We start from the raw sequence: 15,740 nt of genomic DNA, 5'->3' as shown, positions 1-15,740 counted from the left end.
GGGAAATAAAAACACCTTCCTTCCCTGATGTGAGTTCTCTAACCCGTGACCCACTAGCTGGTTTAGGGTTTGTTCCCCATTTGCTTGGCTCTTCGTGTCGTTTTGGGTTGGTAGGGTTTATTTGTGGGGTGGGTTTTTTTTCCTCCACAAAAGTAGATACAAAATGAAAATAGCAATGAAATAAAGTCTGTTTCCTGGCCCACCAAGCTAGCAAGGGATTTGTGTATTGATCTAGAAATTCACAACTAAATGAAGGTTGTTCTAAGCTGATACACTGATAAGTTTGTGTTGTAGGGCAGCCTCATGTAATGGCCCAAAAAGAAATCATCTTAAAACTTTGCGTACTTTCAGCCCTCTGCAGGCAATCAACCCAGGTTGCCAAGGGCTTGGGTGTGTGAGCTCCTTCCGTAGAAAGGGCTTCCCGACATGACGGTATTGGTAACTATTTTTGAAAAATAAAGAAAGAAAAAAGATGAAATTTATCTAAAAAGAAGTGCTAGAAGGAAGGTAAATTTTAGTTTATGTGGACCAGATGCTAAGACAGGATCTTTTGTCCTTTTAGAGTACAAAAATGAGATTGATACTTCTGTGCTTTCTATTCTTGAAAACAAACCCCACAAAGTTGTTAAAATATAGTCTAAATTTTCTTAGCAGAGAAAGTGAAGTTTATTTGAATGTAGCATGCTATATATAAACATAATTGATTTTGAAAGTTAAAAATGTTTTTCTTTTTATAAATATGCTTTATGAGATTTCATCTTTAGAAGCATTCAATAGGATTAATACTATAAATTTTTTAAAATAGCATATTGCTGAGTTCTGAAAACACAGTATTCTATCAGGAAAGTTAGGCTACACATTCAGAAAATTTTCATCTCTGTCCTGAATTTTCTGATACTGACAAAACAACAACATAACAAACACTAAAGTAGACACTGTCCAAATATTGTGCTTTACAGCGTAGAATATCTTACGTACATTCTTTTTCTAAAATACACTTTCAGCATTTGAAATTATAAAAAAAAAAAGAGATTAATGCAAAACAAATCAAAACCTTCGTTAGAAATTGGCACACAAAAAGAAAATATCATGCATGTGGAATATTATGTGCAGTTTTCAGGTGATTCTTTTCCTGTTTATTCTTGATTCCTAGCATTCCCTTAATTTCAAATAAAACGTAAACATGCTTATATAAATGGTATCGAACGTTACAAGGTAGATGTGGGGGGTTTCTTACCATATTTCTACTGTACATGAGAGAAAGCTGGTAATCTTCAGCTGCGGTCAAAGACTGTCATATCAATATGATATAAAAATTCCATTTTGTAAGTTACGTTTAAGGAATGTAATTATGTGATTGTTTTAAAATGTAATGCATGGTGCTTATCCCAAGGATAGTCAAATTAGTTTAACGCATACTGACAGATGGTTAGTGGGCAAAGGCAAATCCATGAGTAACCTGACACGCTGATCAGCATTAAAATATTGCATATCTATGCACTGTGAAAATGATTGCAAATTATATTAGCATTGTGTTTTGACAAAAGAGATTGCTTTCTGTTGGCACGTACTTAATAACATAAAGATACCTTAGCCCTCGTATTTTTTAACTTGCATGGTTCAATTTAATATACTGCTAAAAATGGGTATTCTGTCACAGTACTAGCAATGCCAGAGGTTGAATAGCAACCAAATTGTATACTTCTCTGTTTTGATTTTAAAGTTAATTTAGTAATTTAATTTCTGAATATAGAAATGAAGTTACCTCTGCAGAGAATGTTCTGTTGCCAGTGATATTTATGGGCAAATATTTCCTTCTGTGCAGTTCTCTGTTGAAGGTGTTTCTCTCTTACTCATTTCCATTTACTTAAAATGTAAAAGCTCTTTTTATAAACATTAGCATTACTGCCAACGTAGAAAAGAAAAAAGTTTATGAAATCTTATACACCCATTTATCACTTTACAACTGCCTTTTATAAATAAGAGACACACTTCTGTAACAAACCTGAACCATTTAAACATATGATTGAATTTTTATGTATTAGGCGTAATAAAATAATTCACGTATGCAAAATTCTCTGATTTTTGTAATGCAGGAAGACACTTCTGTGCTCTAATAGCATAATGGCTCAGAGATAAGTATTCTCTATACTGGAGGGCTGTTAAGATGTGTGTGGTCTGTACTGCTTGCTGGAAAGGTTTCTTATCTTCATGAAACTCCACTCAAAGTTTAGTTTCACAATATTTATAGTCATCAGGGCAACTTCACAACAACAACGCATGCTCCAGCCCTTCCAATATTGACAGGAACTTCCTAAAAAGGTAAAAACAAACAAAAAACAAACAAAACAAACAAACAAACAAACAAAAAAAAAAAAGGAAAAGAAAATGGAGGAGACATTTTTAGTAGACTCCTACATATAGGACTAGAAGAAATTACTTGCAGATTAAAAGGAAAGCAATTTGTTTATTCAAACTAATGTACTGCTAAAAAAATTAGATCTAACTAGGGTGCTGAAAACCCAGTTTTGGCTTTTGGGGAAAAGGCTTTAGCAGCTTCTGAGAGTTACAGGAATGTAGGCTGGTGGTGTTCCCCTTAACTTTCGTAAACGATCTTCATATCCTGTGTTCCAAAAACATGGACTGTGTAGCTACAAAAGGATCTTGACAGTTTTAAATATTTCCCCTTGGTCTCAATGATGATGGTCATAAATGTGAAAACTTGAAGTGCCCCCAGTAGAGGTCATTGGTGGCAAAGGCATGCCGGCGCTAACAGCCGCAAATTCGAGCACAAAATTATTTGTGCGACCTGGTTCACTTGCCCATGCGCTGCCTCCACCCTTTAGTCTGAAAAATTTTATACAGTTATTTCCCAGGAGAGGCAACCAATATTTTATGCAAGCCCAACTACAGTATTGCTGCATCCTAATACATAATTTTTCACAAAACCAGTGATAATTTTGCAACATAATCATTGTTGTTTTGTCCATTATTCAGACAGAATTCTTCCTAGCTGCAGGAAGAATTCCTATTATTTATTAGGCAATTCTTCCTATTACCTCTGTCCACTCATTATTTTGAGCATCGTAGGACTCCACGGTGTCCAGGTACGTATGGCCATCATAGCCCCCAACAGCATATAATCTGTCCCCCAGAGGACAAATTCCAACAGCATCCCGAGGTACACTCAAGGGGGCCACTGTTGTCCAAGCATCTGTTTTAGGATCATACCTAGGATGTTTTATGATTAAAATTTAGAAAAAGTACATTGTAGAATCACATTTCAAATTTAAATTACTGATTCTCATCTATTACTTATTTTCTCCTGTATTGTAGTTCAGCTTACACCATGAACTAGCATAGAGAATTGTGAACAACATGATGAAATATTTAGTTTAGCCACTAGAGGGGTCTTCAAGCCCATATTTTCACTTTTTGATTAAAAAATCAATACATTTTGAGCATACATGAGGCCTGAGGGAATGATAACAATGCCATCAGCTGATTCAGCAAAGTTAATTTCAATATATTCTTTTTTCTTTCTCCATAAAGATTTTTGTTTTCTCTTTCTTGTCAGTACTAATGTTTTCAGCAAATTTCACTGTAAAAGAAGTTAAATATCTCATATAGTTGATAAAAGTTTGTAACACAAAATGTGTGGCAGTACTTTACACTGGCATTGATTTTATTTCCGATATGTAGTCAGTCAATTTCCCATAAGAATTCAAGTGAATTCCAGGGTAGTTCCAGCTTTACACCATCTAACTGAGAACAAAATTTAGCCGTTGTTATTCACAACAGAGTTGAATACTTGCTCAGTCTTCCTTTCTTGTCCCCAAATGACACGAGAGTGTCAATGGATACCTACGGCCCATTAAACAGCCAGAGGAGTTGTCCCCACTCATTATGTTCCCTTCTCACCCAGGGCTCAGGTGTTCTCTTGTCCTCCCACATTGTGCCACGTGCCACCACAGTGGCAAAGCAACATTTGACACACAATACTTCCACTTCTGAAAAAGAAATGTCCAATATTTGCATTTTCTTAAGAACTGTGCTCGTCAGTGGAGAACACAAAAATGGGATTAAATAAGGACCAGCTAAGCAGTATTTTCATTTAGAAAGGTAATTACTTTCAGAAATGGATATAAAACCAAAATTTCACTGCTTACAGTTGTTGTGCGCTACCAAAATCATTAGGCCAAAGTATTAATGTGCTATTTAGTTTTAAAGTGTGAATTCAAGCTAAAGTAGTTTGCTTTGGTGCATGTTTACTTTTTTTTTCCTTGTTAAATCGGATCCTTACCCTATGTTTTAGCCTGATTTTCTACAGCAACATAGTTTCTTACAGAAACAAGGCTCTTTCTATCAGTCTCCTCCATCAGAAAATACCTGTGTAGTGACTAGTGCCTGTGTGAATATGTGATATTTATTATATTTTTAACCTTTTGGTCAGTATCAGCCATATTATTGGAGAAAGAGACAATGGAAAAGTATTTAGTTCCTACAATATATGACACAAGTAGCCTAAACCTGAGTTTTGGCACTTGAGAAATAGAAAGGTCACATGTTGAATTTGTCTTACTTGTTAAGTTGTCTTTACCTGGCTCCTGGACAGCTCAAATAGAAGGGGGAGCTGGGAGGAATTCACTTCTGCGGGTTAATTGTTTTGTTATCACGAGAGCATTGGAGATCAGTTATTCTGCTCAAAATATTATTTTAAAAAGCATAATATGTTTTACAAACATAAAATTCTAATTGTGAAGAGATTTTCCTTGCTTCTATACATTATTTTATATTTCCTTCCTGGAATGTAAAAAAAATAAAAAAAATAAAATTCCTTACCTTTCTACACAGTCGGAAAGTCGAGAACAGTGGTTGGAGGCAGGTGCATCGTGACCGCCCACAGCATATAAAAACCCATTGTACGTTGCAACACCAACACCACCTCTTCTCTTGGACATCGAAGCACATATACTCCACTTGTTTGTGTGTGGATCGAAACATTCCATTGATTTTAAGCAGGAGCTCCCATCTCGTCCACCAACAGCATACAGTCTGGGATAAATACCCACAAGAAGGCCAACAATTTCAGTCTTTAGCGTCTCATTTTAACAGGAATTTTATTTCGTTAACTTCATTCAGACCACTTTAAAATTACCATTATGCCCATTATTTGCTATCTGACAGCTGCACTCTGGAACTTTCTTTGCAGAAAGGGTTTTGTATGCTATATGAAGGAAGTTAAATTCTTCATTTGCAGTGTAAATTTTCAAGCAGTCACATATAAAAATTAAGCTTAAAAATGCATATCAGCTTCTTGAAATGCGAGCTATAGATGGAATTTAATTGAAAGATGCTACATATGTTTGAAATATATGGGTATTATTCCCTATGACAGGCTTATGGAGTATTTGACATCTTAGTATCACAGTAAGCATTTTTCCTATACTGTTAATATGTACAAGAACTTTAATAACATCATTATATATCAAAAACATATATCAAAATATATTAAATATATTTTCCTCAGTGTTTGTATTTAAGAAAATCTGCTGGACAGAAGTTACAGTACATGTATGTCATCTTGTCTGTTCAGCCTAAAGGCACTTAGCAAACAACTGGAGATTTAAACCAGCTGTGTTGGGACAACACGTAAGAAGAAATGGTGGAAATCCCCATTAAGAAGCATGGGGGTTTTGTGGCTTTTTGTCAATGAATTTTACAAAGCCTGAATTTATTTTGTATTTCAAGCTAACTTGGATGCTGCTAGAATATGATGGTCTGCATACTGGATATAATAGCAGATGTGTCTAGAGGTTGAGTGTGCCAATTGTTCAGGTTCCTTTAAAATCCTGGCTATTACTTACTGCCATGAAATTGAATTTACTCAATGCAGCTAATTAGAGACCTAGGGAACACGTGGACTTGTCCAGAGCAAGACACCTAAAACAGATCAGTTGAATTTTGTTTGAGAAGTGCCTGTTTTTCTCCAGTGACTGGAAAATTTTTTTGACCATTCTGATGTATAATTTAACTAGAAAATTCTTGACTACTGTTAGAATAATACAAAATTTCTAGCTCTCTCTTCTAATGTTTGTGAATGGAAGACAGACTTGAGTTCTGTTGTGCAGTTTGTTGCTTGCCCCTTAAAAAACTTGAGGATTTGATTTGTTTTCTTTTCACATCATGCCATTAGATACAGTCTACTTGTTTACACAGGTTTCACAGAGAGAGGAAATCACTGTGTATACAAACAGATTGGTTGGGATATTTCGTTTTCCGTAACATGCCTAGAAACATGGTAGTGTCTCCCATTCTCTACAGAAAAGAACAAATATGCCATTTTTGACTGATGTTTTCAATAGACCATTTATTGGTCAAAAAGTGTCGCTCCACAGAAACTTAAAGCCTTTTCTGGTGGAGTTAAATAGAAAAAAATATGGTGTGACTTAGGGAAACAGGAAAAGGAGAAGCATTATGCTTGGTTAGACCGCAGCAGTAGCACTGAATGATGGACATTTGATCTCGGCTTCCCCTGGTATGCCAGATTACATCACTAGACTAACAGACGTGATTTAAGCCAGGCTGGAGACAGCTTGTATCAGGAGTGATTGAGAACAGAGTCAGGATCAGGCTGGATTTCCTCTTTGACAAAGTGGTTTCCTGCATGTCGCTGTGGAAGGTACCAACAGGAGTTTCTGGTGAAGTTTGTGCTGAGAACATTTCCTCTGAGATACAACAGGGACTTGAACGCGCAGTTCTGCCTCTCTTGGACTTTTGAGTTAATGATTAAAATCATGTCATGTTTGAATGCAAAACCCCGACTTGTATGTGAAGAAGTTTTGCATTTGCAAATAGCTGTTTGCTAACGTCTTTGTTTCCGCTCTTTATCCTTCTCTTTCTCTGGAATTTAAGAAGTGAACAGGGAGGCCAGTGATAAAGTGTCAGGATAACATGCAGTTGTCTGCCTGCAACTATAATATTCCCAGCCCCTACAAACTGTCATGCTAAGAGCTTTCCACAGATTTAAATAAGAAGGAAGGCTGGCTCAAGCCATGCTCTCCAACATAACTTTTTACAAGGCTTTTGTATTTCCAGCACCAGACTATGTTGCTGAAGAAGGACAACAGAATTCTGTTAGGCATTAATTGATGAATTGTTCTTCCTCCTGCTGAAATACAACTACTTTCAAATAGGAATGTGCAACAAGGTGTAACACACTGTTCACTACAGATTACACAGTAGATTCATATGTGTGTCTGTTCCCGTGTAAAAGTGCTTTAGTGGTTTTAGTGTTTTAGGAGGATGTTAAAATAAGTTTTGAAAGTCTTGTTGGGAAAACCAATGTATGGTGAACACACAATCTCCATGCCCCTCTCTCCATATGAGGGGCAGAATAAATCTGGGTAGGATAAGACTTATACAAGGCTGTTTATTCCATACCTGATTATTAAACTGGTCTTCCTTTCATTGAACACACCATATACCTTTAACCTTTTAAAAATTTCTCTCGACTGTGAACTTGTATGTTAAAGATGTAGATGCATGCAGGAGGCGTAAAATGACAGAGGAATGACTTTGTTTCTGTATACGTTCTTTTAAATGGTGCTTCCTTAGACACAGTGATTTTAAAATGTAAATATAAACTTGGAATATTTTTTTTTAAGTAGCTGATCTTAGATCCCCGTAAGTTATATTCTCGGTAAAAACCTGATATGCATGTAATAACATTTTCAAATTGCTATAACTTAAAAGGACTGAAATGTGTTTAAAACATGACTGCAAGTTTGAAAACAATTTACCACACAAGACAGGAAAAGCTTTCCTTTCTTATTTTTGTGGATTATATTTTCTCCTTTTTTTCTTGAGGTGATTAATTACTATAAGATTGAAAAGAAAATTCAAGAAACTGTATTTCCAAGGAAGGAAGCAAATGAAAAACCAATGAGAGTTTTTCCTGTTGACATACTTGCTATTTAATGCTGCAACCCCTACGGTGCTTCGAGGGGTTGACATGCTAGCAACGTAATTCCATTGCCGTGCTTGCGGGTCCCATCTTTCTACGGTATTAAGGTAACTCCATCCATCATGGCCACCAACCGCATACATTGGTCCTTCAAGCATTGCTACTCCTTAAAAGATAGAATTGGGGACAAACTACAGTATCTAATAATTTCAGTGACCAACATTGCATTAACTTCATACTTTAATTCCCTGTATGCAGATAAGCAATTTCAGTTGGTATTAAACTATCTGAAAGCTGCCTTGTCATTTGGCAGAATAAACAACGATAAACAAAATACTTCATACACAGTGTTTTTCTGAATAAGCATTATCATTTGCCAAAAGATTATAGGAAAGCTGCTTTAGTTCTGATGTTCTTTTCTTGGACTTCTATCTCTTCCACCTCTGTTGACCTTGTTCTGAAGCAAATTTGAGCCCCTAAATGAGAAACAATGCTATTCTTTTAAAGAAAGGCAAAGGTTGAGGCAGGCAATGAAAAATATGCCCAAACCAACCACCTATCCTTATTCTGAGCCAGCTGAAGCTCTGTAGTCCTGCCGGCATGAAGCCTGAGTGGGTGGGTAGCTGGCTGTCCTTACTAGCTAAAATACCATAACGTTTTAATGCCTGTGAGGGGAACACACTTTTGGATAAGAGCTGGCTTGTATCTGTTGTCCTTGAGGCACAGGAGAGTGAACCTGGCTGTCTCTGCAAAGCTCTGTGTGGACATATCCTGTGTCATTGTCCTCTGGAGAGAAGGGCTTTGGTGCCTCGCCTTTGGGGGGCTGCTGCTGCCGTTTGCTTCCTTTGTTAGACAAGGCAAAATGTTTGATTCTGGCTGCTTAAAAGTTTTCTAAATCTGTCTTTTCAGGCCTAAATATACATGGCCTGATTTTTTTCAAAAGTGCTAACTCTCCACAAAATCACGCTGAAGCTAATAGGAGCTGTAAGTGTAAGGCAGTTTTGCAAACCCGGCTGATGCACAGATAGAAGCCTAACTTTGGGCACTCAAATTTACCGCTGTGACCTACTTGTTGGGCAGAATTATGCCCCTGCAGTTGGTAATTATAACGACTTCAATGAGAATTATTTAATCTGTTTTGTCTTCTTTCCCTTTGCTACCTACTAGTATTTGCTTTTATAAATTTGACAGATTGGCTGGTAAGAACACAGCACTGTGCTTTACCACCAAGCAGTGGAAAAGGTGATACAGGCCACAAAGGTTTGCCAAATAATTCTCCATCAATCTTTTTCTATTACTCATTAAAATAAAAATATTCTGTGTCATTTGAACTCACCAATGATTTTGAGCAATACCTGTTTCTGTAAACTTAAGAGTAGCCAGCTCTTTCATAAGATCTGTGATACAGAAATCACTCAGAAATCATCACATTCCCTCCCTTACAGTCTCCTCAACTGTAAACTTATACTTACTTTTTTTATAGTTCTGGAGATAAATTCTAGATTTCATATTCATAATATTCATTCACTGTGAATAATATTAAGGATTATTGTACAGTAAAGACCCATATATACTAAGCCATGGCAGAGCTCTGTAAAACTTCTTGTAATTACAACATTAGTGAAGTCGTACTTATTTCCTTACCGCAATGTTGTCTTCAGTGTGAGTAATTCTCTGATCTGATTTTCAGAGGTGTTTGATACCTATGGGCTTAACTTAAGTCATAATTTTAAAAAATCCTGAAAATCAGATTGTTATTGTATTGCAAACATATCTCTTGACCACTAAATTGGACAAAGAGTTGATTATTTTCACTGTTGCCTAGATTGTGGAATTTTCTAAAAGCAAAATTATCTCTGGAAGAACTGTGCAAGTTAGGTGAATGCTAATAAATATCACTGTCATAAAATTATGGCGATAGGCAACTCTGAAAAATATCGTCTACAAATATTGCTGCATGTTATTAAATGCTTTAAAAAGTTATGTCAACAGTGTTTGCGTCAATCAAAATTTATTGTATGTGATCCAAGGTATTTACAAAGAAAGAACACCTCTTACCTAGGCCATGTCTGTGTGTTGACATAGGAGGCATTAGAGTCCAAACTTTGGTGAGAGGGTTGAAACATTCAACAATGTTAGAAGTCTTCAGACCGTCTCTTCCTCCCACAATATAGAGCTTGTTGTCAATTACTGCAACTCCAAACTGTAATCGTCTACCATTCATGGTACCAATTTGTATCCAGCTGTTAGTCCTAAGGTCGTATTTTTCAATTGTGGTGGTACCTGTTAAAAACAAGTATTATGAGATAGCCATGAACTGATCAGTACCCAGCAGTCCGTAGCTGGTACAACCCAAAACATTATTAAATTGTAAAACACTGAAATTCTGTGTGTGGACTTTTACTGTGGCCCCCGGAGAACTTCAGTTAGGAAATGTGAACCCAGTGAGAAAGCTGCATTAATCGCATGCGTGTATGACTGTCAAATCTCTGAGAATAAACTGGGGGCAAGAAGATGCAGACTTAAATGCCAGCAAATTTTTTTAATACTGAAAATTTTGGAGATGTTAAATCTGTTACTCATTTAAATACCATGAGAGTAGGTTTTTTGTGGTTTGGTTTCTGGTTGGTTTTTTTTAATATTCCTTGTGAATATGGTACCTCACAACTACATACTCTTTAACCATGTTTATACTTAAGCCATCAGCGGTATCGAAACCAGAGAATGTATCCATGTGTTTGACTGTCTTAGGACTTGGGCATGCATCTTCGTGATTAGTTTGAATATTTTCCTTCTTATGATGGAGACAGGCAGAAGACTGAGCTGTGTGTGAGTACACGCTCGGTTCTCACAGGTAGCTTCCCTGAGGTTCACCTTTGCAGCAGCCTTGCAATAACTGCTTGTCTGCTGTAATATACAAGCTGTATTTTCAATTTTTTCAGGTCACTGAACTTCTAGTAATGTTTTTACTGCAACTATTCATAAGGCCCTAGCTCTCTGCCATTCAAAACTGACACTTTTCCATGCGCTGGCTGCTGTCAGTCACTCAGCAGCTGTAATTGCTCCTTTGAGAGCTGATTTAGCACAGTGGAGAGATGGCTGAGTAACAGCCAAGGTAGAAGAGGCAATTGCCAGTTGCACATACAGTGCACCCTGGAGCTCAGCTTCAGCTCAACTGAAGGCAACCAGATGAGAAAAGCAGAGCTGATTTCCTGCCTGTTCCTTGAGTGAGATTTGAGACTAGAGAAGTAGTATTTTGAGAATTATAATAGGCAGTTAGTGGCTAAGGAATGATTTACAACAGCAAAGCAACCACGCAATAAAACAGAAAAGAAAAGTAACATTTGGTTTAGAGATCTGCTAGAGATCATCTGCTATACTCAACAAACAAATTTAGTGACATAAGAGCTTATCTCATGATATCTTTTCTTTCCTCTACATGCTTTTCCAGATGCATAGACTGGGAAAGAAACTTTCCTGTCTTCTTTTATTCTGAGCAACTGGATTTGACTGTTCTTTCCATTTTGTTAGTCTGTTTGCTCTTCTTTGCTTTGATTCCTTCTCATTTATTCTATGCTAATATGCGAGTACCCCAAAGTTCTCCACTTCAAAAGGAGTATCTCGCAAACTAACCAAAAAACCAGGAAAAATACATTAAGGTAAACAGTGTGTTCCTACATACCCTGTAGGCTGTAACTTTTACAGGGGCTGGAAGGTGGGTTTTGAAAGTTAATGTGGTTTAGGCACATTCACATTTTTCAAAATACCAGCCCAAAAGTAGCTCTTTGATCTTCTTTTGATCATTTCAATTTGAGATTTGACTTCATATACCACCTGAGATAAGCACAAAGCCAAACCTGGCGTTCCCTGAGAGTTTTCTTTATCACAGAAAGCATATTATTGCCAGAGGTGGTAGCTACTCCCTTCTCAGAGCTGTTCTTCCAGTGCATCGTGGTCTCTTAGGTGCTGTTCCCTTTATCTTACAATCCAGCACAGGCTCCAAGTATGAGTCAGAGCTGTAGAGGACAGCAGGGAGGAGAGGAAGTGCTGTTCTTCTTAACCATCAAAAGGCAAAAGTTCAAACAATTGGCTTTATTCCAAGGTAATAAGTAAAAGAGGCACCAACAGGAAGCACAGATGTTGACTGAAGTAGCCCTTTCTTTGCATAACCTTTACTGAGAAAAACCTATTAGAAAATTTTAATCTTATTTTCGTAGAAGTTAGTTTAACGATTACCTTGAATTCCTTGTTGTTTTTTATCATTCATAAACAATCAGCATCACTAATGAAACTATACTAATTGTTACAATTTAACTTCCTTTTGCTAAACTGTCCTAGGAATGAGTGTTTTCATGTTGTGATGGCAATGAAAGCGTATTTTGCACTCGATTTAATTGCATAGAGACAGTAATGGAGCACTGCAAGATCTCTCACACAGGAAAAATCAGTCATCAGCAAGTTTTTGCAAACCCTGAAATGGATTAGCTTCTTTGTGATTCTATTAAAAGTGAACTTACACAGCTAAAAGTAATACTGTTCAGTAAGTTGCTAGACTTTAATTATAGGTTTTTGGCTCCAAGCTGTGGTTTTGAAGTTAAGGTTCCTGTAGAAAATGATTTCATATAGTGCCTACTAAATAGAATAGTGTAATGTGTAAAGCTATAAGCTGATTGCAGATGTGAAAGATTTGTGAAGTCAAACTATTCGAACAAATTCTTACAAAACTTAATTTTAAAATTACCGTCTGAATCAAACTTCTTTAGTCTCCACTTCAAGATGTATGTATATCATTTAAAAACATATGGTTCTTGCAAGAAGAAAGAACATCTAACACATAGGATTGTGTTCTGCAATTTTTTTTCCTCTTTTCATCCTTAAATTGCTTATTTCCTAACAGAAATCTTTAAATAATTGTCATATATTCTCTGTGTGTCTGTACTACAATCAATTGATACAATTACATTAATTTCTGAACTTACCTTTAGTGGCATCCATACCTCCTACAGCATAAAGTGCACCCACCGTAGATTTTCTAGGTTTAGTTCGAGGACTCTGCATCATGGACCGTCTTTCTGGTAGAAGATGGTACTTCATAGCCTCCATAAGAAGTTTCTGACACTCTAGGTCGTCTGCAAACATTGGACTATTTTCTAGATCAGCTAGTAACTAAGAAATGGAAAGTGAGGATCTTATGTATATCTCAATCATTAAAATTGTATGTACTTTAGTAATTAAAGTATTTGTAACTACAAATGCTCATTTTCAGTTCACCTCTCACCCAAGCTTTACTGCAAACTCTGCTTTAATGCGAGCAAAACAATATAAAGGTAGGGGAAAAAAAAGTCTTTAAGTATGATGTCTTTGCTTTATTTTTACTGAAAACTCTCTTTTAACCTTTAGAAAAGGTTAAAATTGCAGACATAGTACTGCTCTCTCTGAATGCAAAACACCTTTTGATGTGAGTATAAGCAAATCTAACATATAGTACTGGACATCTCTGTGAATATTAGAATATATTAAATGAGGCATATATTTAAAATTAAATGTATATAGTATTTTGACACTTAATCCAAAGTTGAATATTTGCAGCTTCTGTCATGGAGATCCATAAAGTAGCTGTAGTATCCTGACATTCTTGATATTCATATAAGCTTTTCTCATGAGATATATAGATTCTTCTATGACACAGATACAACAGCGTCAGCTTACTATAAAACAGTATGTCCATCTCTGCAATTTATTCAATGAAGTGTCTCTTTCAGTCTTAAAGGACAAGAAATGTTGATGCTCAGAATAGTCAGCACTGATCTAGACCCTTTTGGTTTTGTCTACTTTTTGTGGTAATAAAGAAATAAGTATTGTGCCTTATCTGTCCTGCAGTTTGGTAAAAGTAAATAAATATTTTTGTATGGTAACTAAGTTACCCTGTTATTAGAGGAAAACTGCTACCATTGCTACCCAACAAAGAAGCACTGTACTTTTGTAATACCGTTAGACTGACTTTTTTATAGAGGTAATTCTGAGCCTAGTAATTACACTGGCATTGTGGGATATTTTTTTTATCTGTGTTTACAAGTAATAAAAATATCTACTCTACAGTAGATAAAAAAAGGCAAAAACAAAACCCACCAAAAAAACCCAGCCAAAACCAGAACTTTTCCACAGAATTCTTTTCTCTGCCTAAATGATGCCCGAGGCAAGCATCTCAGCTGGTACTTAAGTTCCCTGTTAGCCCTTCACATTCATACCTGGGGTGGAAGTAGAGGCAGCCTAATATAAGAAAGAAGCATTCCTAGGTCTCGTTGCCGGTTTTGCAAATCATGCCTCACCCACATCATTAACGCCTGGAATATGGCTTCTTCATCTGGAACGTTGATGTCATCGCTAGACAAGAGCTTTGCAATTTCATTAGCAGGGAGCAAAAGAAATTCCTGGTTTTTTATTACTTCTGTGAAGTGTTCCTAAAAAGAAAAAAAAGATTTCAATGCACTGATGATTTTCACACCTTGAAGTAACATTTTCTTAGATAATGTAGGCTTTGCACATATTTCATTCCTGTTCTCTTCTACGGTATAGGGAAAAGCAATACATATTCTAAAGATCACTGAATCTCCTTCTACCACTTAAGGGAGATTTTGGTTGCTTGTTGCTGCCTTGCTCTTGCAGAACTGAAGACTAGTGCTCATCTTCACACCACCATGCTTACAGCTGTGTTTGTCGGGCTTCTTGTCAGTATGTCCTGTCTTAGAGATTTGCCACCGGCAGTTCTGTCCATCAATGCGACCTTAATGCTGATGCTTAATGGAAACACAGTTCGAAGATATAATGTGTATCTGAAGAATGCCAAGTGGGCGTTCAAATAAACTGTGTAACTTCTGTCACAATCAGAGCCAAAAGTTTTAGAAAAATTGCATTGAAACCTTCCAATCCTTTTGCAATGAGCTGTGCAAGGTGTTGACTGTATGTCTCTGCTCTTAGTAGCAGAAAATACAGCAATGGAAATTAAACTCCCTTTTCTAACAGTACTTTTTGGGCAATAGAAAATTGGACAAGTCCCAGCAAAGGGGTCTTAGTCTTTAAGCTATTGCTATGATAAAACTCACCAGCTCCAGAAATAGCCACGAATATTAAACCCCTAGAATCTTTCAAAGAATTCTTTTTCATAAAAATAATATATTGTACTGTCAAGCTACAACAATATTAGAATGGATATTAAAATATATTAAGTATGCTTACTTGTGCTAATTCCAAAGGAAAAAAGGAGTTTTATTATGAGAGATGGGGGGGGTTTATGTTACTTGAAAAGAAATGCATGTAGGAGTTCACATCTGCATTTGAAATATTAATTTCCATTTATGTACGTGGAAGTAATATATCTTATTTGGGAACCAGGTTGAAAGAGGACAGATGAAGAAATTTTAATAACTGATATTTGTATTATTTGTTTTCAGTAGTTTCTTAGCTTTCTGTAACTCTTTTCAAGAGTATCAAGGATGTAAATATAGAAGTATCAGTGATTAAAGGAGATGTTAACTTTGCTCTGTTATGCATATCCTGCTTTAATATTTTGTGACATTCAGAGAATAGGAACAGGAAGGCCAGTCCACATTTAGTTACAAATATAGCACGAGATGTTTATCAGAACAAGCTCTATCTGCACGAAAAAATACCAGGCAGGAAACTGTTAATATTTTGCATGGATGGCTAAAGTAATTGAAGGGGAAGGCCTCCTTTGTGTCGGCTTTTATTGAATGGATGTGGTGTTTATAGCTGA

The 15,740-nt window shown here is 36.4% G+C and overlaps 1 protein-coding gene across 1 annotated transcript in view; it reads right to left on the bottom strand.

Moving 5' to 3' along the window:
• Positions 1-2,067: 2,067 nt before the first annotated feature.
• KLHL4 (kelch like family member 4) overlaps positions 2,068-15,740 on the bottom strand; it is a 44,849-nt gene continuing 31,176 nt past the window's right edge. Inside the window, exons 5-11 of the mRNA XM_059824358.1 lie at positions 14,215-14,427; positions 12,946-13,132; positions 10,025-10,249; positions 7,970-8,132; positions 4,843-5,055; positions 3,060-3,231; positions 2,068-2,314 (exon numbers count right to left, since the gene is read on the bottom strand). Of these exons, the coding sequence (XP_059680341.1) occupies positions 2,255-2,314; positions 3,060-3,231; positions 4,843-5,055; positions 7,970-8,132; positions 10,025-10,249; positions 12,946-13,132; positions 14,215-14,427 (1,233 nt within the window). The 3' untranslated portion in view covers positions 2,068-2,254. The remainder of the gene's footprint in view (positions 2,315-3,059; positions 3,232-4,842; positions 5,056-7,969; positions 8,133-10,024; positions 10,250-12,945; positions 13,133-14,214; positions 14,428-15,740) is intronic.

The sequence above is a fragment of the Gavia stellata genome, chromosome 14, assembly GCF_030936135.1.
Source record: "Gavia stellata isolate bGavSte3 chromosome 14, bGavSte3.hap2, whole genome shotgun sequence".
NCBI classification, from domain to species: Eukaryota; Metazoa; Chordata; class Aves; order Gaviiformes; family Gaviidae; genus Gavia; species Gavia stellata.
This window is presented reverse-complemented; position numbering and strand designations above follow the sequence as displayed.